Raw genomic sequence first — 24571 nt, forward strand, 5'->3', positions numbered from 1 at the left:
GACATATGAAGTTCCCAAAAAAGATGCTTTGTTGTAGCAATTCGCCGATGCGGCCACCTTGTTAAATACACCTTGGACTGGGCGATATTCAGTCAGTCAGTCAGTAGTCACTAGTTAGTTGTTACTCGTAGTTAGTTTGTAGTCAGTCAGTCCACAATCAGGCAGTCACGCAACTCTTTTATACATGTATATTGATTATTCTAAACATATCACATAACGATCCGTGGCTCATCCTTAAATTTTTACATAAAGGGCTTAACTCAATCTACTGATCCATATAAGATCAGTTTTTATATCAAAGTCTTGATGGGAATTAATTTGATCTATTGAGAGGAAAACTTATTTTAAAACGTTTACCGTTCTTCAAAGTAGAAATTGTGTATAGCAAGTTGTTTAAGATCGCTTAAAAAGAAGGCAAACCCCAACCCAATCATGGGTTATGATGGCAGTCTGCAATCAGACTCTCGTAATTCTCATAATATAGGAGCAAATGTAGAAAGTATCCTTTACAATTCCTTTCGTTGGCCTGTTTTAAAAATCCTTTTTACCTGCAAAAAATGGCAACAATTGCTAGTTCGGACAATTCTTTCTAGAAATGGGAGTACACAGCAGATGTTCTATAGATTTCTCCTTTGAATTTCTCAACATTTTTGCATAAATCATTCCATCCTTTAGTCTCTCAGCATGTTTTCCAATCGGACAGTCAGAATTCCGTTTTGTCTCACGATGAAATTGTCATCTATCCATCAACCATAGCCCTTTGGTCCCCATATCTAACCTACAACACGCCAGTGGTATGCCCACAAACATATAAAAACCACTAACATTTTTTAGTTTCTTTTTTCTAAAACAAACAGCTCCCTTTCCATTGACTCCAATTTGTTATTGGACAGTCTCTTCATATCCATATGTTTATTAATAGGAGAAAAACTTCTCTCCTCTTTTGTTAGACAGTTTTTACGATATTCACAACAGGAAAGAACCATTATCTCCAAATTGCTACAATCGCAACATTAACATTCTATACATGCAACATTTCAATGACTTTGAGAGCTATTTTCAGCAAAATGTGTGACACATATGTATCTTGCTATCTTCACGATTGCTATTCATCGTGCTCTTCATACTATTGCTGTTCTCATAGCCATGTAAAATTATACTGCCGCTGTTCCAGACATCGCCACTGCTACTGTTACTGCTGGAGAAGGAAGTGCCTATTGTAAGCGGTGGTGGACAAGAGACAGCAATGGAAATGGAAAACATGAGACGAGAAACTTGGAAAATGCGACAAAACTCAAAAGCACAAATCTATATTTCGAAATACTTTCACATATTCATTTTTAGTTTATTAAAAAATGCTCTGTAAAACCTATATTTATGACTTAGAAAATAAAAGATCTTAGAATGATTTTAACACAAGTAAAAAGGCGTTAAGTTCGGCCGGGCCGAACATTGGATACCCATCACCGCGGGTATATATGTAAACCACCTTTCGTCAAAATCCGGTGAAAAATGCATTCAAATGCATTTGGACCAAATACTGATAAGTACAAGTCATTGTTCAATGGGTCTGAACCATAAACGACACGGGTGTCGAAAAGCCTTACATAAGTCACTGTGTCAAATTTCAGTGAAATCGGATAATAAATGCGCCTTTTATGGGCCCAAAACCTTAAATCGATATATCGGTCTATATGACAGTTATATCCAAATCTGGACCGATCTGGGACAAATTGAAGAAGGATCTCGAAGGGCCCTACACAACTCATTGTACCAAATTTTGGCAAAATCGGAAAACAAATGCGCCTTTTATGGGCTCAAGACCTTAAATCGGGAGAGAGCATGTGCTCCGACAGACGATTAGTTTCGCGGATTTCAAGAATGCAAATGCAAATTTTGCCCATGAACACTAAGGAACAGGGGCAAACTTCTCACATATCAATGAGTTCAGTCCGATTCAAGTTTAAGTACAATGATAAGGAGCCTCCTTTTTATATCCGAGTCCGAACGGCGTACCGCAGAGCGACACCTCTTTGGAGAGAAGTTTTATATGGCATAATATCTCACAAATGTTGCCAGCATTAGGAGGGGAAAACCACCGCTGAAAATTTTTTCTGATGGTCTCGCCAGGATTCGAACCCAGGCTTTCACCGTCATTGGCGGACATGCTAACCTCTGCGCTACGGTGGCCTCCGGAGTTTCAATGACTCACTGTTTTTCTCCTTATGTAGGAGATTTCATGGTGGAGAATATAAACTCGAACTGTAAATTTAAATATGTTCTGCTACTTTCGCATGTTTGTGCCAACTCTGTAGAGCTATTGCCCCATCATAGCCGTCAATAATGATTATGGTGGCTCAGCTAGCTGACTTAACTTGAATGAATTACTGGGCATCCTTGCGCCCACCAAGAAACCACATCAATGTTCCGCTACATTGAATCATTTGTTAAAATAAGTTCTTTTTACGAAATGATTTCAACATGTTGCAGCAACATTGTCAAATTTCGTAGATTTTAAATGTACATGTATATTAATTCCAGCGAAAAATGACAATCAGCTGTTTATAAATTTTTTAGTTTCAAACGTTGTCTTTTTAATTTGTTTTGTGTAGAGATAATATGAATAATGAAATACACTGCACCCGTCTAAAAGTCTATGTGACTCCATAAACTCTAAGAATTCAACAACAACCCCTGCTCCAGTGCCCCCATCCATGCAAATAGAGGGACCGGAGATATTTAGGACACTCCCAGCCCAAAGCGTCCTCTCCGAGAAGACAAACACAAAGTCGCCATCGAAGAATGGTCCGCCCGGCATACAGTCCTTCGCATCGCCAAAGCCATGTAATCGTTCCACTCCAGAGGCCTTTCGCAGAATAAACGAATGCCCGAAATCAGAAGAACGTCATGTCGCTGACTGCCTCAGTTAGAAGGCAGACCTCAACGCCACGACCTCTACATAAAAGTGCAAAGGTCTGGTGTGGAGTTTAGTGCTGCTCTCGGGGCACACCTTCTAGCCCCCGATATCAGCACTGCCTTTATAGCCTTTACCTTCTGCATCATACCGAGTAGACTCACCCTCTCCAGGGTCATGTGCCACACCAAGCGCCCATAGGTGGGATCCAAGTTCTCAAATCCTGGCTATTGAGTTGTGCCATGATAAGAGCGCACTCAGCCTCCGTTTAACTCTCTCCTCAACGTTCATTCTCCACTTATAGCCTTCCGAGAGAGCGACAGTTCACTTCTTCCAGGACCGGTCCCCTAAATTCCCCATACTACCTCCTTCTAGTGAACAACACCAGCTCTGCCTTTTTGCGTGGAGGCACCTCGCCCTCTCCGAGAACTTCTGTATTTCGTTAAACAAGGAATCATAGAGGATTTTAAATGTGTACAGAGTATTGGTGGTCCTGACGGCATTAGAGATAATGTCAATGAGGGAATGGCGAATGGAGCAGAATATCATGATATATGTGGACAGTCAGTCGTTGTAAAGGCTCTAGCGAGGAACTATGTGAAGTCGAGACTGGTTAGAAGATGCAAAGAGCTTCTTTTGGGCAAGAGGAAGGACTTTCAGTCTCAGGGCTGCGGGGTCGGTGTTAGCGGTTAGCTGTTGAGCATGCTTGTCCTAACTTCCACTTCAACATCGACCTGAGGTCGGAGAAAAAAACGACAGATGGTGGGTTTTGTGTGGTCCCAGGTTACAATCACACAAACACATCCCACACGTTGGCATTAATCGTAGCACTGTAGGAGTTGAGACAGAGAGGTTTGCCGCGGGCGGTCAATTTCTGCAGGTGCAATGTAGTCTCCAATGGCTACATTCACCTGATAGCTGGTATCCGCATCCATTTGCGAATTATAAAATCCTTTTAACTTTCTAAAATAAAAGAACGCCTGGCCAGTATGTTTATTTTGTGTAAGTGTCGTATCTTTATTACATTGCGTGGTAAACATCTGTTCTAAAACCAAATTTCTAGGGTATAAATATTAACAAAAAACTTACACCCTTAAGGTTGGTACTATATTCGCTTTTCGCGTTTTTTTTTCGCCGATTACTTTTTAGATTTCCCTTATAACTTATGCTAAAATTTTAATAAAATTGTTATTTTATCATTTGTGTAGTGTTTCAAAAAGTAATCACAAAAAAATAGATTTACAGCGGTGAAAAAGGTACATAATACGATTATTCACAAAATTTAATTTTGCCAGTTCTATAAAGGATTCAGTTTTGTGAATAAGGCCATTATTTTCTTTTATTTAATATTTTTCAACAATAAGTATATCGTTCAACTTATCTGTATGTAACATATGTGTGACGCAATTGAATTGAAATTTGAATTTTGTTCTAGTTGGCAACTCGGCAATGCTCATTAAATCGATTTTCCCCACCAGGGGGCGATTTGATTGTTAACAGAGACGGTAAATCTAAAATGTCGGTTACTAATTGTAAAAGCATACATAATACCAATATGTCATTAAAATTATGACGCTACGTCATAAATGTGCTTTATGGGAATTCAGTCTCATTTAAATTATAGCTCAATGATAGATAATGCAAATTTGCCCATGAACATTCCGTTAAAGGCTCTATTACACGACACTTAGTTGTCTTAGTCATTTTTTCACATTTGTACATGTACATGTCTTGTGATATAAACGAAACTAACATATGAAAATCACTTTTCGAAATAGCACATGTAATTTTTTTCGATTAGAGCGTGCTCCACTACTTTTGACAAAAACATAAAGAAATCAGCTTTTTTTGTTGTCAGTCGAATGAAAACAATCCCAAATTAAATTGTTTTCACCCACATTTATGATTTAACAAACTTTCTCACAACTATAACAATTTTTACGTTGTCAATGTCATAGGAAAATAATATACAGGTATGATAGCAAAACTGATGAATCGTATGTAAATTGACGATTTTGACAAACATTTTCAATTATATGTGAATACAAAAAGTGACATGTCATAAGACATCAACATGCCGTGTAATAGCCCCCTAAATAATGCAAATCACGATTAGTCATTTCTTATTATCTGTTATTGCATCTTATCGATAACTTACCAGTACAACTTTGCACTGATGTTTTATCCAGACATGGAGAAATTTGTATATGAGTTTCTTGATGCCACTTGAGGATCTTGGCCAGGTACTCGATTCCCGGTACGTACAGATTTTTGAGCACCAGTATATGGATTCCATTAGAGTACAGCCTCTTAGACGAATGACGTTTGCAACTTTGTCCCCCAGTTGTTTGAGATGTGTCTCCCGAATCTTTAAAAAAACGCTAAGTGTCATGGCGAAACAATTAAAGGTGGTCTCATTTGTACAACAAGCACAAATCATATGGTGCAATCCGCCATATTGCAAATTTGCACAAATGTTTACTGGAAGTCGTTCGCATACATAATTTGCCATTAAAAGAGAGCGGGAGAGTGTGTGAGAGCAAGCACGCTTTTGAGAGTTTGGTAATTGAGAGCTTGCAAATTTCTACTGGAAGTTTTTTTCCTAGCAGAAATTTGCATCATTGAACATTGTGAAAACCACATATTTTGTTCAAATAAATAGCAAAAGGGATTAAAGGTTGTACTTACTTTCTTGCAACTTTTTACTGGCAAATTGTTACGCGAACAGTCCTATTGTTCACTACTCAACTAAAGAAACTTGCTCTTGTGTTTGTGCGTGTGCAAGTAAAATGATAGAAAGAGGAACACAACAAAGAGAAGGTAACGTCCAAAAAAAATGGGTTGGTTTGTTGTGAATGTAAACACAGAATTGACATCTTTATACCGTCAAACTGGCCGGCTGTTTTTTTCAGCTGTTCGCATGGAAAGTAAAGATGAAAAATAAACGAAAAAAATTAAAAGAATAAAGAATTTTAAGAGATCTGTGAATGAACAATGCAACTAATTTAGCAAGTTCAATGAATTGTGGAAATTGTTTTGCTTTTAAACACTAATAGCCTGTTTATCGACGCCGACGCAGGCGTTAATTCGAGCCGCAAACGAAAAAAAACTGATTTCCGTTTGTGTATTTCACTTAAAACGAAGAATTTATCGAACGACAAGTTGAACAAAAACGTAGGCATTCCCATGCAAGAATGGGTTCATGTATATCGTAACAGTTGTCAAAAATGCAAGGCAAATGTCAAAAGCAGTCATTTGATATTTTGCTTTCGAGCGAGAACTTTTTAGCAAAAATGGAAAATAAAAAACAAGTGATACTATAAAATTACATATATTTTAGCATTTAAGAAACATAGATGCCTACACCGGATTCTATGATCAAAATATGGGGCCAACAAATGTTGTCTATAATAATTTACTGATATCTCTCTTAAGCGTACCTAGCAAATTTGGACACAAATTTGAGATTTTAGGAGCTCCAAAATTCATGATACAACTAAGATATAGCGTCATTAGCACAACAACAAAAATCTACCCCCAACGAAATTACGTTGTGTGGCAAACGCCTTAAATTGAAATGTCAAAGTGGTTTTAGAAATAAACTTAGAGTAAAGAAAGTCAAAACATAGCTGCACAATCGCACTTACAAATTGTAGTAGATCAGGAGATATCGAAAAAACACCCCTATGGCTTTTCCAAAATCGTAAGCATTTGAAAACGAAAACATTGACTTTCGTATGTGCGGGGGAGAAATTGAATTCACTGAAAAAGATTCGATTTCAAGCGATTGCTCTTTGTTTGTTTTTATTATTTTTCGACATCCATAAAAAGGCTATAAATTATTTAAAAAATGTACTTATGTTTTTTCACAGATTTTATTTTCCCATTTCCTTTTTCTGCTCTCTTAATCTGAATACTTTGTTCTGCTTTCGGAATAGTCGCTGAAATGTTAAATTGTGTCACGAGCAAAATTTGACAGCAATCATAAGTTTTTGCTTTCATATCAAAAGAGGATGTTTTTCTGCACTTATTGATTTATATTTTTTTGCTATTAAATAAAATAACAGAAAAAACGAACCCTTGAAATCAATAAAACAAACAAAAATTAAAAACGTTACCATTAATTTTTTTTGCCATTCTCCTTAACGTAAGCACAGTACAACTTTTTAGCCATTTCGCCCAGTTTTTTTATATGGAGTTTGACAGCATTCCGCTAGTACAGATGAACAGTGAGTTAGGGAATCCTGGTTCTGTGTTTAATTAGACAATTCTCAAGTGAAATGTGGTCAATTTTTGCAACACTAATCATCAGCTAAATAGATTAGCCTACAATAAAATATTTATTTCATCATTAAGATTGCTTGATTTGTTCAAAGTTTATTTCCATTTTCGCTGTGAAACGCGAAGTGAAGACTTTTCTGGCAACACTGTCATGAAATTTCCCTTTGCCCCAAAAAATCATGAAACTTAAAAAAGTACCCATCCTTTGAGTTTACCATCTCTGACTGTGCTATTTGACAGTTGCTGAAATGTCATGCCGTGTTTTTTTTTTGGACGATAACATTGAATTCGCTAGAATGTGTGTAAAAAACTTACATGGAAAAATCGTAAAATAAAGTTTTAATCATGCACAAAAGAACTTAGAAAGAATTGTTTTCATTTCAACTGGCCGGGAAATAGACACCTCATCAGCTTAATACAAGGAATCACTCAAGGAAACTTATAACAAGAGCAAAATCAAAAGGTGTGAACGGTTTGCAGTAAAAGTGAAAAGTCTGTATCACGAATATGTATCTGTATCTCTAATAAGTGCAGTAGTTTTCCTAATGCGAATTCTTAGTCAAGATTGTTGTAACAGCATAAGGGGCTAAGTAAATCTCGGAAATTTATATCAAGCGGTCGAATACTCCCAGTATGTATGTAGTGTTTTGGGTCTATATGCAATGACCGCTCGTCGGCCGTTGTCGTTTGGAACATCCTTCTATACATTGTTTTTGGTATACATATATGTTGTGTGGTGACAGATAGAAAATTATTGCCCCGGAAAGATATAATTGCTGTTTGACTGTTTGTGACGACTTAAGCCGGAATATGGAAAAGCAAGAGGTATTAAATTACATGGAAAGCGTAAATGCTGGAGCAGCGGTAGTGCCGCCGGCACCGCCTCAATTGATGGATGCTGCTTTACAATACGGAATGTATGGCATGTTGGGTCATCCACTTGCTGCTGGAATTGGAGAGATGCCTGCACCAGTCAATGTAGAGAATAGTATCCAAATGCAACATCAAATATCCCTTCAAGAGCAGCAGCAACAGCAGAGTCAACATCTTCAGCAGCAGCAGCAGCATATAGAACAAACACAAACGCAGCCACTGCAACACCAACCTCATTTGGAACAACAACAAAAAGAGCAAGAGCTTACATCGCCGCCTTCCCAAAATCAAAATCAGGAACAGATAGCAGGCCCCCATGATATTTCATCAACGGCCGCCGTTGATTCCAAGGAAAGCCATGATACTCCTATTGCACCTTCCTCAAACACCACCCCCAGCATGGATACCCTAGACTCTGCCGAAAGCCAAAAGCGTAAAAATTCCATGCAGGCAAATGACAATAGTTTGTTGGTCAAAAAACAACATCTTAACCAAATGGCCGAAGAAAAGGAAAAAGAAAAGAAAAAATCAAGTTTGCGAAAAAATATTCGTGAAGTAATGGACACCAATCAGTTGGACACAAACACCTTGAAAGCTCAACATGAGGAATCTGAACGTTTGGCTCGCATGGCCGAACAACAGAAACTTCTGCGAGAGTATCAACAGAGAGAAGCAGTATTAACGCATTTCGATAGGTTTGTCAATGAGCATCGGGTAAAAGACCCGGCAGATCTTCTGCTCGACGACAAGAAAAAGGCGGCCAGTATTAAGAGCAGTAATCATCAAGACCAGACAGCGGGGATAAAAGATGATGTTGAACTAGACGACGAGGATGAGGCCAAGAAAAGTCCTGCTGATTCAATGGTTGAGAGCAACGACTCGAAAAGCTTGGAAGAGAAAGACACACCTCCCGCTGAAGTTGTTACCATCGATGACAGTTCCGATGATGATGATTGCATTGTGCTCTCTGACGATGAGGCTGAGGAGGAAGATGATGACAATGATGATCCTCACAATAGTGGCATGCATGTCAAAGACGAATTCAATGTTCCGGATCACTTAGGACGCGTTGTCATCAATGTTGGTCATCCAGATGATGAGGAGGACATATTCATAGCTCCCCAAATAGCCCGCACTATTAAACCCCATCAAATAGGTGGGGTTCGTTTTCTATTCGACAACATTATCGAGTCTCCCAAACGTTTCAACGATTCTGGAGGCTTTGGCTGCATTTTGGCGCACTCTATGGGTTTGGGCAAAACTCTGCAGGTCGTTTGTTTCTGTGATATATTCCTTAGGTACACGCCTTCCAAGTATGTCGTTTGCGTCATGCCCATTAACACATTGCAAAACTGGAATGCCGAATTCGATATGTGGATTCCTAAGTACTCGGACAATCCCGAGTACATAAGGCCTCGAGAATTCGATGTATTTGTACTTAATGACCAGCAGAAGACGCTTACAGCCAGAGCCCGCATCATTCTGCAGTGGAAAGAGAAAGGAGGGGTCCTACTAATAGGCTATGAACTGTTTCGCCTGCTGGCTCTCAAGCTGAGCTCGGCCGGAAAGCGTCGCAGCAAGAAACAAATGAATATGGACAACAATGATTCTCGCAGTCCCCTTATGGACGAAGTCTACGAAGCTTTAGTTAAGCCTGGGCCGGATTTAATCATCTGTGATGAGGGACATCGCATCAAAAATGCCCAGGCCGGTATATCTCAGGCTCTCAAACAAATTCGCACGCGTCGGCGCATTGTGCTCACCGGTTATCCTCTGCAAAACAATCTGCTGGAATATTGGTGTATGGTGGATTTTGTTCGCCCCAATTACTTGGGTACACGCACCGAGTTCTGCAACATGTTCGAGAGGCCCATACAAAATGGGCTTTGTGTAGATTCTACACCTGATGATATAAAACTGATGCGTTTTCGTGCCCATGTGTTGCACTCTTTGCTAGTGGGCTTTGTACAAAGGCGTTCACATACGGTGCTGCAACAATCGCTGCCGGAAAAACAGGAATATGTTATACTAACACGCATGTCGGAGTTGCAGAAGCAGCTATACGATACCTTCATGAATGACATTGTGCGCACAAAGAATGTCCCGAATCCTCTGAAGGCTTTTGCGGTTTGCTGTAAGATATGGAATCATCCTGATGTATTGTACGATGCTATGAAAGCTGCTGAAACCGGCATGGATATGGATATCGAGGGAGTAGATGAAGTTGATACATTGGCTCCACACCCACCGCATCCAAAAACTACAGCAACGGCAAATATGCATAAGAATGGCTTCCCACCTCCCGTTCCGGGACTACCACCACCTGCTGTGCAGCAACAAAGTCTGTTGTCAACTTCAAGCTCATTAGTAGAGAACGGTTCAAATGGTATCACAGTTTCCAATGACAACTCCAACTCTAACTCAATGCCCAAAGCCCAATTTTTAGATCAAAATGAAATGCCAAACCCTACACAAGTGACAAATGAAGTGGCGATTGCAGCAAATAAGCAAAATAATTTCCAAAGGTAAGTTGAGGCATTCCTTATTTAGGCTATTAAAGTTTGCATTTGTGTTTCCTTTTCAGTCCCTCACTTTTTTCCGATTTAAATCAATATGAAAATTCCTCAATGAATAGCAGTGGCAGCGGTGGCTACCACCAGGATTTACAACCCAATTATTTTTCCTATCCCACCATGATGCACACCATGGGTAGTCCTCTAAAGCCAAATTATGTTGGTTGCATGCTAAAACAAACACAAGGTGGTGCCCCGGGTGAAACCACTGCCTTAGAAGATAGTCTAAATTCATCATCGGAAATTGTCGACTTGGATACCAATGAAATCAAAACTATTGAAACCGATATTGATATGGACAAAAACATATCGTTAGACAGGGCGACGTCGACAACAGGAGTAACAGGAGCTGGCATTGAGAGTTCCACCGATACATCATCCAGCATGCACAATGAAACTGAGACGAAATCGGAAACGGGAAGTGTTGTGAGTAGCTCCATAGCCACCACCGAAAGTAATGATGTTGATCAAAAGAAAGGTCCCGAAAAAATTACCTACGACTGGGCCACCAAATTTTTTAAGAAATATGAACCCGGCCTCATAGTGAATTCTCCCAAAATGGAAATATTTTTTTGCATACTCAACGAAAGCGTACGCATTGGTGATCGCGTTTTACTATTTAGCCAAAGTCTCTTGACATTGAATGTAATAGAGAAATTTCTGCAGACAACAAATATGCCGGGCTCCACGGAATCATGTTGGTTGTACAATACGCACTACTTTCGTAAGTTTAAAACATCAATTAAGGAGGAAAGGGGGTTTAAAGTTCTAACTTTGATGAAAATGTTTTTTTCTTATAGGTTTAGATGGCTCCACCACATCTCAAGAGCGAGAAAAGTTGGTCAATGAATTTAATTCGAATGAAAATGTTAAATTGTTCCTTATTTCAACTAAAGCTGGATCTTTGGGTATAAATCTAGTTGGAGCTAATCGTGTTATCATTTTTGATGCCAGTTGGAATCCATGTCACGACACACAAGCCATTTATCGAATTTACAGGTATGTACGGAATATATCATTAAAAGTCTTAAGTTGGCATATGAACACCTAAGTTGCCGGAATAAGTATAAATGGTGGTATAAATAAAAAGGAACCAAAGCCTTTCTCTGGAACGCATCTTTCATAAAGAAATTATCTGGTCTTAAAGCGCACTGCTTATTTTTGGTTTGCCGATATATTCTATCAACGTAGAATGGCCCATAAAGTCTCTCTCTCTAACTCGCCATATACTCTCAAATCTGCATCCGCGAATACATATGCTCTTTTAACCTTTTTCCACTTTCTAAGCACACTGTCTGAATCGGTTACCAGAGTTATTTTTTATCACCGCAGAATGAGGGCACTATTGAGAAAATTATATGTGGCCGACAAATCGTTTGTTCGATTCAAAATTTATTAACGTAATGACATAAAACAAAATAGTGGTAGTCAATATGGGATTGTTGAATGTTTGTTTGTAGAACTTTTACTTGGTTCTAGAAATGTTCTTGTTGGTGTTGTATATCTTCCGCGGGGAAATTTTCGGGCATTTGAAAGTGAAGTTGCTGATGTTTTGGTGAGATACTCTGACGTCATAATTTTGGGAGATTTCAATAATAATCTTTTTGATCTGTCGTCTTCTTATAGTGTGCGCGAAAGTTGTAGGCGGCTTAATGTTTCAATTGTCCACAACTCTATACCTACTCATTTTAGTGATGTACATAATTCTACTTCTTTACTTGACTTTGTTCTTGTAAGTGATCGTAGTTGTGTCTGTGTTTCTAACCAGGTTGTTTGTCCCAGTATATCGGATCATGCGTTTATTTTCGTGTCCCTTAACGTTTCAGTCCTTAATGTTTTGCAGTTCTTTGAATATGTTGATTATAATGCTTTGAGTTGTGATGATTTGCAGGAAATTGTTTCGTCTACTGATTTTTCCGCTTTGTATTCCACTAGTGACGTTGATTTTCAATGTAGTAGTTTTAGTAGCTGTCTTGGGTCTATCCATAATGCGTTTCCTATAAAAAAAAGGGTGATAAGGGCTAGGAGTGAGGATTGGTTTAGCAATCCCCTCATTTCATATCATCTATCGCTTCGAGATTTGGCTTTTAAATCTTTCTTGGAGAATAGATCCAATGTTAAGTGGCGAATTTATTGTAGAGCCAGGAATAAAGCCAAATCTGTTATAAGAAAGGTTAGAAGGGAAGCGAATGTACTGCAGTTTGAGGGCAATAAAAGCACAAAGCAGTTATGGTCGTTGTTAAAATCCAATGGACTTGGCAGTTGCAAGTCGTATGATTGTGATTTGAATGTGGAGGATTTGAATACGACCTTTAATAAAAACCAATTGGACTCCCAAAGTAGTTCTCTCGGGGAGTATGACTATAGTGGTTTTGCTTTTCAACGGGTGGAGTTGTGGGAGTTGGATAAGGCTTTTTCTGCCATTAAGTCCAATGCAGCAGGTGTAGATGGTTTCTCATTAAAATTTCTTAAGAAAGTCTATCCTCTTGTGTCTTGTCATCTGTTACATCTTGTAAATTCTATTTTGTTAACTTCTTATTTTCCGTCCGATTGGAAATTAGCCAAAATAGTGCCCGTTGGGAAAAAACAGTCTTGTCACGCTCTGAAGGAGTTCCGTCCGATTTCTATTTTACCTATTTGTTCTAAGATTGTCGAGCATGTTATTAAATGTCAAATGTCTGGCTATTTGGAAAGTAATCGTTTTATTTGTGATGCCCAGTGTGGATTTAGGCGAGGTAGAAGTACAGCCTCATTGTTATTGGGTTTGACAGATTCTATCCGGTCAAACATGGGTGGAACACGTTTTTGCGTGCTATTGTCTTTAGATTTGGAAAAGGCATTTGACAGAGTGGATTTTGGCCTTCTTCTTAGTAAATTAAAGTCCGTTTATAAGTTTTCGACCAGTGCATGTACATTGTTATGCTCGTATCTTACAGGTAGGAGCCAGTTTGTTTGTGTTGATGGTAAATGTAGCAGTGTTCTTTCTGTAAGAAGCGGTGTTCCTCAGGGTTCAGTATTAGGTCCACTTCTTTTTGTGTTATTTGTCAATGATGTTTTTTCTCGTCTGGATTGTTGGTGCACTCCATTTGCATATGCTGATGACATCCAATTGCTTTTTAAGGGTGATAATCGATTTTTGAATGTTTTTCAGACGAAAATTAATTTTGCGATGGAGTCGTTACGTGAGTGGATGGCGGAGAATAGGTTCAGTGTTAACGCTTCTAAAACTAAAGCCCTTTTTTTATTTTCGGGCTGTCACAATCATGTTAGTGTTAGATATAATAATGTAGATATTGAATTTGTGCAAAGCATTGATTGTCTTGGTGTTCAGCTGGATGACAGGCTTCGGTTTGATCGGCACGTTAGTTCCGTGGTGTCTAAGGTTAACTTTTCTTTAAGAAGCCTGTATACCACGAGTTTATATTTACCGCTCTTTGTGAGGGAGCGTTTGGCGCATGCATTAGTTTTGCCGGCCATTTTATATTGTCTGGAGGTGTACTCAAGTGCGTCGCAAGGGAGCATGCATCGTATTCAGGTCGCTTTTAACAATATGATTCGTTTTGTTTACGGTGTAGGTCGTCGTGTTCATATAACTCCCTATGTGTGTCGTTTTCTCGGTTGTGATTTCCCGTCGTATGTTAATTATCGTTTGCTTTTGTTTCTCTTTAAGTTATTGAAATGTCGGTCTCCAATTTTTCTTGTTAATGAATTTAATTTTTGTCATTCTACCAGAACTAATCATTTGGTTCTTCCGAGGGTAGATAATTTTTTGAGTAGTACTTTTTTTGTAAGGGTTGCACGTTTGTACAACTCCTTGCCTACGGATTTAAAGAATTTCAGTTTGTCAACAAGATCTTTATCAAATCGTCTTCGTCTACACTTTCAGCGCTTTTAATTTTTGTGTCAAATTGCCAACAACTTTAACGGAATGTTTTTATCGTGCGTATTATTGGTAATTTATTTATTTTTTGATTTTAGTATTACTTATTTTTTTCCATTTTGTTTAAATCTTTTTTTTTTTTTGTTAAGTGATATTTTTTAATTATTTTTTTTTCAAGCTCTTTTATTTATAATTCTTGATAATTTGTTTTCAAAGCCAAAAGTATTATTGTGATTTTTTTTTGTATATTTTGGTTTAAGTATTACTATTTTTATTATGCTTTAATCATTTTTTTTAATTTATTACGTTGATCTTTTTTGAGTAGGATTTTTTTAATCAGTTGCTGCTTATAATTTTTAGTAATTTGTTTTTTATTTGTTATTTAGTTTTATCTAGATTCAGAAAGTGTTAAATAGGTTAAATATTTTTTTCCATTTTCTAAGTTTTTGAGTTTTTTATTTTTAATTGAGTAGTTTTTTTAACTTATGTTAGAAAAAGTACGTCTTATGCATAGTGTGATTATTTATAGGCCTGATGGCTTCGCATTGCATGAAATGAAATAAATAAATAAATAAAAATAAAAAAATGTAATTTTCTATTACATAAAATACAAATTCAAAAGTATAGTAATGAAATTTAACAAGTGAATGATAACAAAGTTTATTTCAATACTCCTCCTCATTCACTTTAAATTACATTTTTCGCAGAGAGCAATATGTTTAGATGCTGTTAGTGGTTTGGTTAATATATCAGCTACCATCTCCTCCGTTGGACAATATATGCATGTTATTATTTCTTTCTTTACTAAGTCTTTTGTTAATTTATATTTTGTATCCATGTGCTTAGTACGAAAAGAAAACTTGTCGTCATTTACCAGACGTAAACAGCTTTGATTGTCATTGTAAATTACAGTTGGTTCGTTGGTAGGATGATGTATTTCTTCCAACAATTGCCTTAATCACTTTGCTTCTTTAGCCGCTTCTGATAAAGAAATGTACTCAGCCTCGCATGTTGAAGATGCTACAAGTGTTTGTTTCTGACAAGACCATCCAATTGTACCTCCATTATAAAGAAAAATTCTTCCGCTATTGGATTTTCTTTCAGTTCTTTCTTCTGCCCAATTTGCATCAGCATATCCAACGAGACTTTGTTCATTTTCTTCGTTGCTTAATTTTAACTTTATTTCTGATGTAGACTTAAGATACTTCAAAACTCTTTTACACTGAGACCAATCTTCCATTGTTGGTTTAGAAACCTTTTGAGCCAAGATACTTACAGAAGCTGAAATATCCGGTCTTGTATTTGTTGATATGTATAAAAAATGTCCAATGATTTTCCGATACTTTGTATTTGACTCAAGAAATTTTGATCCTTCTGCTTTCCCGTAACTAACATCCATTGGCGTTCTTACAGGCTTTGAATTCTGCATACCATATTCATTTACAATTCTTTCTATGTACGATGATTGACATAGCTGAAAGTTTCCTTTAACATCTTTAGAAATTTCAATTCCCAGATAATGTTTAATTTCACCCAAGTTTGTGATAGTGAAATTCTTAGACAACGCATTTTCGACATACATAATTTGTTTTGATGTGCGACATGCCACAATGATATCGTCGACATATACAAGAATATAGCTCAACGTTCCACATATATTTCCCCGGTAGAAACATACATCATTTACGCATTGTTTAAATCCCAATTTTTCAAGAGCTTCATGTAGAACCATATTCCAAGACCTAGCAGCCTGTTTCAGTCCATAAATACTTTTCTTTAGCAAACAAACCTGCTCATTGTCCTCTTGAAACCCTGGAGGTTGTTTCATATAAATGGTTTCAGAGAGCTTTCCATTTAAAAATGCAGTCTTTACATCAAAATGATTAACAGTCATTTTTTTCTTTACCAGCAATTGACAGCAGGATTCGAAACGAGGTATGTGTCGCAACAGGTGCAAAAACTTCGTCATAATCGACACCAAATTTCTGTGAAAACCCTTGAGCGACTAGTCGTGCCTTGAATCTATTTATTTGACCATTAGCATCGCGTTTCACTTTAAATACCCATTTACTTCCAATTGCTGTTCTTCCTTCTGGAAGTGAAACGAGGTTCCAAGTCTGATTTGATTGAAGAGATTCTAACTCGTCTTGCATAGCTTCCATCCACTGTACACTTTCTTCACTGCTAATAGCTTCTTCATATGATTTCGGCTCTTTAATCTCATTTGCTGTCCATATTTCATCAATGAGTCTCCTTGCCGCAATGCCTTTAGTAGATCTGTTTGAAGTTCTAATCTCATTTTGCTGGTCAGAAATATTTACATCTTGTATTGAGCTGCTGTCCTCAGTTGGAATATTGATTGCATTTTCATCTGTATCATTTTCTTGTGCATCAATTTCTTCTGTTACGTTTTCTTCTGGTATCTCCTCCTCAATCAATAATCCATTATCTCTCGGATTTAATGAAATTGAGACATCATCATCTTTATTCTTTATAACATCTGTGAATATCACATCACGACTAATACAGACTTTCTTAGTATCCTGATTGTAGCAGCGAAAAGCCTTAGACTTCTCATCATAACCCAGAAACAACATTTCATGTGCTTTGTCATCTAGCTTACGTCTTTTTTCAGATGGAATGTGTACCAAACATCTTGAACCAAAAATGTGAAATTTCTCTAGACTTGGTTTGACTCCAAACCACAACTCGTATGGAGTAGAATTGGTCGTTCTGGTTAAAACTCTATTCTGTATGAAATTGGCGGTTGAAACTGCTTCTCCCCAAAACATGTGCGGTAAATTTGCATCTATTAACATACATCTTGCCATTTCAATCAAAGTTCTGTTCTTTCTTTCCGCTTTTCCATTTTGTTGTGGAGAATGCGGAGCAGTCAATTGGCTTTCAATGCCTTCAAACTTTAGAAAATCCTCAAATGCTTTTCCCGTGTACTCTCCACCCCTATCGGATCGAATTTTCTTTGGAATGTGTCCGAATTTAGTGCGGCACAATGTAACAAAATCCTTAAATGTCTGTAACACCTCAGATTTTTGCGATAACAATCTTATTATGGTAAAACCTGAGAAATCGTCTATAAATGTTACCATGAACCTTTTTCCAGACGGTGTAGTTGTTTGCATTGGCCCACATACGTCACTATGGATTAATTCTAAAGGAGCTGTAGATTTTGTCATTGACTGCTTTGGAAATGACATTCGAGTCATTTTACCCTTAACGCAAGATTCGCAAATTTCCTTTATTCCGCAGTCAACTATTTTCAAATTTTGAACCATGTTTTCTTTGCACATTTTCCGAATCGCTTCAGGATCACGATGTCCTAGCTTCCGATGCCATTGGTGAATGCAATTTTCATTATGTTGCAATACCGCATTAACAAAAACTGGTTGCCGTAAAATATACATTCCACTGTCAATATCTGCCATTCCGATATTTTTGTTACCAAAGTTTATGTAACAATTGCTGTCTTTAAATGATACGTTATATCCTGATTTTGTTAGCTGTCTGACTGAGAGAATGTTACCAACCAAACACGGAGCATACAATACTTCATTCAACTTCAATGTATGTTTGTCACCAAATTCATTGCATACAACAATCTCACCTGAACCAATGCCTTCAATAGCCACAGTCTGTCCATTTGCCAGTTCAATCGAGCTTTTGTAGCTTTCATTAAATTTCTTGAAAAAATTTCTTTCACTTACTGTATGTCGTGTAGCACCGGAATCGACAAGCCAAGAAAACTTCTTATTCTTGCAAAAATTGAACAAAAAATCTTCGCTCTTTGATGACTTGTTTACCTTTTCTTCAACCGAATTGACTTTATTAGCATTCTTTCCGGGATTTTGCTTACTTTTCCAGTTTTTATATTTGATGCAGGTCTTCTTTTGATGTCCTGACTTTTTACAGAAATAGCATACACTACTATTACCGGTCACTGCTTTCAAAACTGAATCACTTCCCTCATTGGTTGCGTGATACCGTCTTTCGAATTCTGCAATAACTCTTTGTTGCACTAAAGCGAATGTTATCTCTTCTTCCTTGCGGGATTCAAGGGATGTAATAAGAGTGTCATATCCTTCGGGTAAGCTACTTAAAAGCATAGCAGCACTCCACTTATCCGACAAACTTTCTTCGCCAACATCCCGTAGTTTCGTAAATAAATCGTTCATTGCATTTATGTGAGCAACTGCATCACCTCCTTCTTGAAGTTTTAAACTACATATGGACCTCATCAAGTATACCTTATTTGTAAGTGTGTTTTTCTCATGATATTCTTTGAGTGCGTTCCAGGTGTCCTTAGCGGTCTTTGCATTTCGGATGTGTCCCAACTGGTCGTCCATTACAAGCAATCCAATCGTTCCTCGGGCTTCATCATCCTTTATGTCCCATTCTTCGATTTCCGACTTATTGGTAATTTCATTGTTCTGTCCAATTTTCGGCGGAGGACGAGATCCTTCAATGACACGCTTCCACAAATTATTCTTACGCAATAGCAATTCCATCTTGAATTTCCAGTTAGCATAATTTTCATTGCTTAGCTTCGCAAATTTAGGTTTTGCATCCGACATTTTAGATTTTATTTTTTTTTTTTTTCTTTTCTTTCCTTAGCGAATTCTTTAGCGTATCCTTATTGAATTCCTTTATTTAGTCCTTATTGTTTCTTTATTGCAATCCTTTTTTTTATTTTCACAAAGGCCCATAACCTATTGAGAAAATTATATGTGGCCGACAAATCGTTTGTTCGATTCAAAATTTATTAACGTAATGACATAAAACAAAATGTAATTTTCTATTACATAAAATACAAATTCAAAAGTATAGTAATGAAATTTAACAAGTGAATGATAACAAAGTTTATTTCAATAGGCACCTCCTTAACAAAGCCATCGGTTTATTGTTTAAATCTTTGTTAGAATTTCCAAAACTCATTTTACAACATGAACTTCTCGATTCGCCCACATTAACAACCTTCCATTACTGTTGTTATCCCGGCACGGAATAGCTGTGTGCACCACACAAGCTGGAACTTTGAGGTCTGATCTGTGTGGTGTTCTTTGCTGTCACGAGAAGCTAAGCTGCGAGCTACCAGGCGCGCAACCACAGTTTGCGGATAGTGGAATGCGTCGAAGAACACTTGCGCAAAACAACTGTTGATATGTCATCCGCGCCCGAGGAATTCCCTTGCCGATGAAGGAAGCCTTCGAGTCAATCCTGTATGTACAACCGGCTGTCATGGGATTGCTGGAACGTCATGGCCATTGATTGTTCAAGCGCGTCTATACAATATTGCATTTTACCTGAAGAAATTAATCTCTCCCGGCAAAACAGTATATTTCATGCTCTAAGACGATCAGACAGAAGCATCCGCCTCAATTCCTACAGAGCAAGGATTGATGCCAACGTGCAGAATGTATGTCCCGATTGTGACCTGGGACCATTATACTAACCTCACCTTTTTATCTGCCCAGCCAGACGCAAACCATTGGCAGCCGCCTGTCGGGTGACCCTATGAAACCCTTCATGGGCAAGGTCTGCCGACTCAATGAAGGAATCCATCGGATCAATCCGTTACGTAAAATGGGCTGTCATGGGATTGAGGTTACCCTCTCATCCACCGAAGTGAATCTGACTAACCACAAATCCACAGCCATACTCATATCATGGCAGCTATAATGCAAAGAATCACCATTTGGTGTTGTTGTGATGCCTGTCTCATTTGATGCCATTTTCTGTTATAATGCACCTTCTCAGTAGAGAGTTCGGAAAATCCTAATGCAAATAGATTGAATTTTAAATTTTATGTGGAGTTTGACAACATAAGGGAAGTCCGTTCATCTCTTTCTTAGTTTTTTCCCAAATTTTTCCGTTATTTACTACAAGGTTAGGTTACTTGCTCGACTCCTCAACCATGTTTTTTATGGCAAGCCTGCGGCACATTACCTTTATAGATTGTTTAGTAAAGCTACCTCAGGTGTGTCACCTACAACAGTGTGTTTAGATTAGATTGGACTTTACAAACTTAACGCCACTCAAAACCGTCAGGTTTCTCCCCTTTCAATCACATTTTCTTCTCTTCTTTCGTACACCTATTTTCCCCTTTTCCATACATCCCTCTTTTCCTCTTGATACTTCTTATCTCCCATTGCTCAATACCAATAAAACGTTTAAACTCAGAACTTTTGGTTTCGCTCCTTTTTCTGCGGGATACACGTTTCTTCCCACTCATTCTCATATATCACATTTTTCTTTCGGCACATTTTTTCTCTCAATTCCCTTAACTTCCGATTTATCCTCGTTACCTGATTTTTTTCTCTTACCTCTGTTCTTTTCCTAAAACCTCTTGCTTTTTCTGATACATCTTGCTTGCAGGATGTGTTGCTACTGGCCAGTATTCGGATCCTATGGCTTTGGCATTGGTTTTAAGAACAGAAAATTTTTCGGTACATGTTTACCGCTTCTCCTATTTTGAATGTTGATGGTCGTAAAGGTCCTCTTTGTACCGCTGAACTTTTTGTTCTGGATCATGAAAATCTTAACCAGATTTTCTGAGTGTAAGTAGACTATTCTGCCTTAGCTACTAGCAAAAAAGGGGAGTCTGTCTTTACGATCATACTTCATTTTTAGCTTTAAGTGATCTATCCATCAACTTCGGATATATTATCTACGGCATTCTTCGAAATATATTGTAGGTCCAAAAACCAAAAAGTCTTGGAGTACATTTTGATCTTCAATACATATGAAATCGTTCAAGAGGTTTTGAAGCCACATCAACAGAAGGAATAACAATATTTGCAGCGCCATCTGTGGGATTGCAGTAATTGATATACATTTAAAACAGGGATGGCAACATCAACACGGTAAAATACATATGTATATCGGATTGTTGTCAGCTGAACACCTGTTCACCATTTAATTGAACGGTTTTTCGTCCTTCAAAATAAGAAAATTTGAAAAAATTTCTTTTGTCTGTCTGTCTGTTGAAAGCCTGCAAACATTCGACCAATTAAATCTGGTGTGTGTGAGCCAAACGTTCAGAAGTCTGTACGAAAGTCTGAAAATTTATACGAATTTGGATCAGAGGTCTGTCCGAATTCTTAACGAAAAATATTTGGAGTGGTTGACAAAATTTCGGAACAAAATGTCGATTGCATATCTGATGTTTCTGCCGAAGTTTCTGACAGAATGCTTACAGAATTTCGAATCAAAATTCCTGGAAATTCAGAAGGGAATTTAGAGTTATCTTTAAGACTTCTGACTGAATCATCATGTTGAGTCTTTATAAGACAGATGTGGTTTCCGACTTGTCTTAACGATTTCTGACCGAATTCTAAATGAATTTGTATAGAATTTGAATGTGTTTTCCGAAGGTTCAAATTGCAAAGTTCCTCTTAAACATTCTATTAAGGATCTCCTTTTTATAACCGTGTCGGAACGGCTCCTCTTTGGGGATAAGTCTGTCGGGAAAAAAGACAAATAGTGCAGAAATAGTTCAGAATTTGTTTAGATTTGTCTGACATTTGGTTCGCTAGGAATATAACTAGTCGAGAAAAAAACCAAAACCCAGATTAAAGGATCTTGTTTTTTGTGATATTGCCCTTAGGATATGTTGTGAAATTGCATCTCTTCTTCCTTATTTGCAGATATGGGCAAAAACGTTCCTGTTTCGTTTATCGCTTGGTCATGGATAAATGCCTGGAAAAGAAAATCTATGATCGTCAAATAAAGAAACAAGGCATGTCCGATCGTGTGGTCGACGAGTGTAATCCCGATGCTCATTTATCTATTAAAGATGTCACAAATCTCTGCTACGATTATGATGACGATGATGAGAATAAGACAACAAATAGCGGGGACTTCTCAAAGCCTTTAGAATCATACACAGACACAATAATGAAAATAATACTGACGGAATACAAGACGCATCTAACAAAACAGCCGTTCTTTCATGAGAGTCTGCTGGTGGACCGCAAGAACGATAAATTGTCGCAGGCAGAAAAAAGGCAGGCGCATCGAAGTTATGAAATGCAAAAGAAGACTTCGTCAAAGACTGCAATCTATTCAACTACGGGAAGGAGTCCATATCAGACAGTAAGTAGAGCATGATAGAAATCAGTTTAAAGCCATATTAATATAAAAATATATAAAAATTATTTAGGTACGCCCAATACAAAATAGAACAACAACCACTCAAAAGCATAGTAGCGGCTTAAGATCAACGCGTTGGATACCAGCGGAAGTTTGGCAAAAGCAAGGCATGACTGCCCAGGAAATGTCATTACCCTTGGGTAAGATTTTCTTTTTATGTTTATATTTTGTGCCTTAAAATCCATTTTTTTTCTTTCAGATGTGGTTATACCCACTAACTCTAGCAATAAATCAAAAATTATTATCAAGGCTGGGCAACGTGTTATGGTATTGAAATCCGCCAAAGGCATATACATGCAATTGGATAGTGGAAAAATTATTGCCATCAGAACCTTAAATAAGCCAAATGTTCCCAGTACAGAGAAAAGTGATGTCATAGATATCACTGGAGAATCCGATTCAATAACAAGCAGAGATTCCAAGACTGAAAAGTCCGATAGCGATACTACAACAACATCAACAATTGCACCCTCACCTAAAGGTAAATAATTTAACTAAATTTGTTAACAAATTAGTATTCATTTTTAAATTCCTCTACAGATCCTTCAAATGCAATGGAAACCACAACAACGAAACACCCAACAAACGTTGTTGAAACACGACTTGAATCAGGAGCTTCTGCAACTGCATCGACATCATCATCATCATCGAACTCAAAACAAATGGATTTATTCAATAGTTCAACAAATACGGATACAAATTTGTATAAAACTAAGAACTCATTGGAAAAGGATAGTAAAACATTGACACGTGCAGCTGACAAACCAGAGACAACAACTACAAGCTTCCAACAACGGCTACCTTTGTCACAGCAGCAGCAGCCACAGCAACAGTCGCAAACAGCGCAGCCACAAAATCCTCATATTCCTCATACTCAAACGCTTAATGAACAACACCAGCTTCAGAATGCCCACAATCAACAACCGATTGCTACCCCTCACACAAATGCTCCCCCCCTAATGCATTCCCAAACTCCTACTACATATACACCACATCAACCCTATAATTTTTATTCTCAACACCAAAATCCTCGCAGCTCACAGCTTTATTCTTCTAGGGGTGCCGAAATCAGCGCCAGCTTCCATCAGCCAACAACGCAATTTAGCGATTACCCTACCTACGGATCTCATCAGCCACATCAAAGTTCACGCTACCATCCAAGCAATTCATCACATAGCGATTTGGCAGCATCCTCCTCCTCCAGCCATGGCCATGCACTAGCGGCGCATCCCCATCCACATGCACAATCGATATCGGATTTCTATTACTATCCCCAGTGGTCGTCATTCATGTTGGCCTCACCCTCCACAAACAATGAGAGTCCACATTTAATGCACAACAGTAACGCTGCCGCAGCCGCCGCCACATATCCTCCCATACCGCCTCCAACACATGCACATTCCCATCATGCTAAAGTGCAGCCAAACACGCATCAACAGTGGCAACAGCATTATCATCCATAGTAATTATAACAATAATTTGCCAATGCTAAATGATAGGGCCTATCTTATTTAATAAAGCAAAAAACAAAAAGAATTATACAAATAGAAATGCATACAACATTAACAAAAACAAAACAAACAAAAAAAAAGAACAAAACAAAAGTACATTAAACAAGAATATAAAAAATCTTAAACGCATTCGTACACTTTGCAACTCCAGTGTACGTGTCTTTAACTTTTAATTAATATTGATTATTATAATAAGAACAACAACAACAACAAAAACATATTTAAAAAAAAACGGAAGGAAAGCGAGAAAAAAATCAAATAGTTTAGCAATAATTAAAATGAATTAAATAAAGTATAATTTTAGAAGATAATTTGTGTGTTATTTGCAAGACAATCATCAAATCAAAAATCATCACAACCCAGCTGTGTGATG

The 24571-nt window shown here is 37.7% G+C and overlaps 2 protein-coding genes across 3 annotated transcripts in view; one reads left to right on the forward strand and one right to left on the reverse strand.

Moving 5' to 3' along the window:
* Positions 1-24571, reverse strand: part of LOC106083425 (muscle LIM protein Mlp84B) — an 88888-nt gene that overhangs the window by 57129 nt on the left and 7188 nt on the right. The gene's annotated exons all lie outside the window — the stretch shown is intronic.
* Positions 7451-24509, forward strand: LOC106083436 (helicase ARIP4). The gene is made up of 7 exons (XM_013246435.2): positions 7451-10593; positions 10653-11365; positions 11442-11640; positions 22183-22630; positions 22698-22827; positions 22887-23168; positions 23228-24509. Exons 1-7 carry the CDS (start codon positions 8006-8008, stop codon positions 24148-24150), a joined length of 5283 nt encoding a protein of 1760 aa, XP_013101889.2. The 5' UTR covers positions 7451-8005; the 3' UTR covers positions 24151-24509.

Source organism: Stomoxys calcitrans, chromosome 5 (genome assembly GCF_963082655.1).
Source record: "Stomoxys calcitrans chromosome 5, idStoCalc2.1, whole genome shotgun sequence".
Classification (NCBI taxonomy): Eukaryota; Metazoa; Arthropoda; class Insecta; order Diptera; family Muscidae; genus Stomoxys; species Stomoxys calcitrans.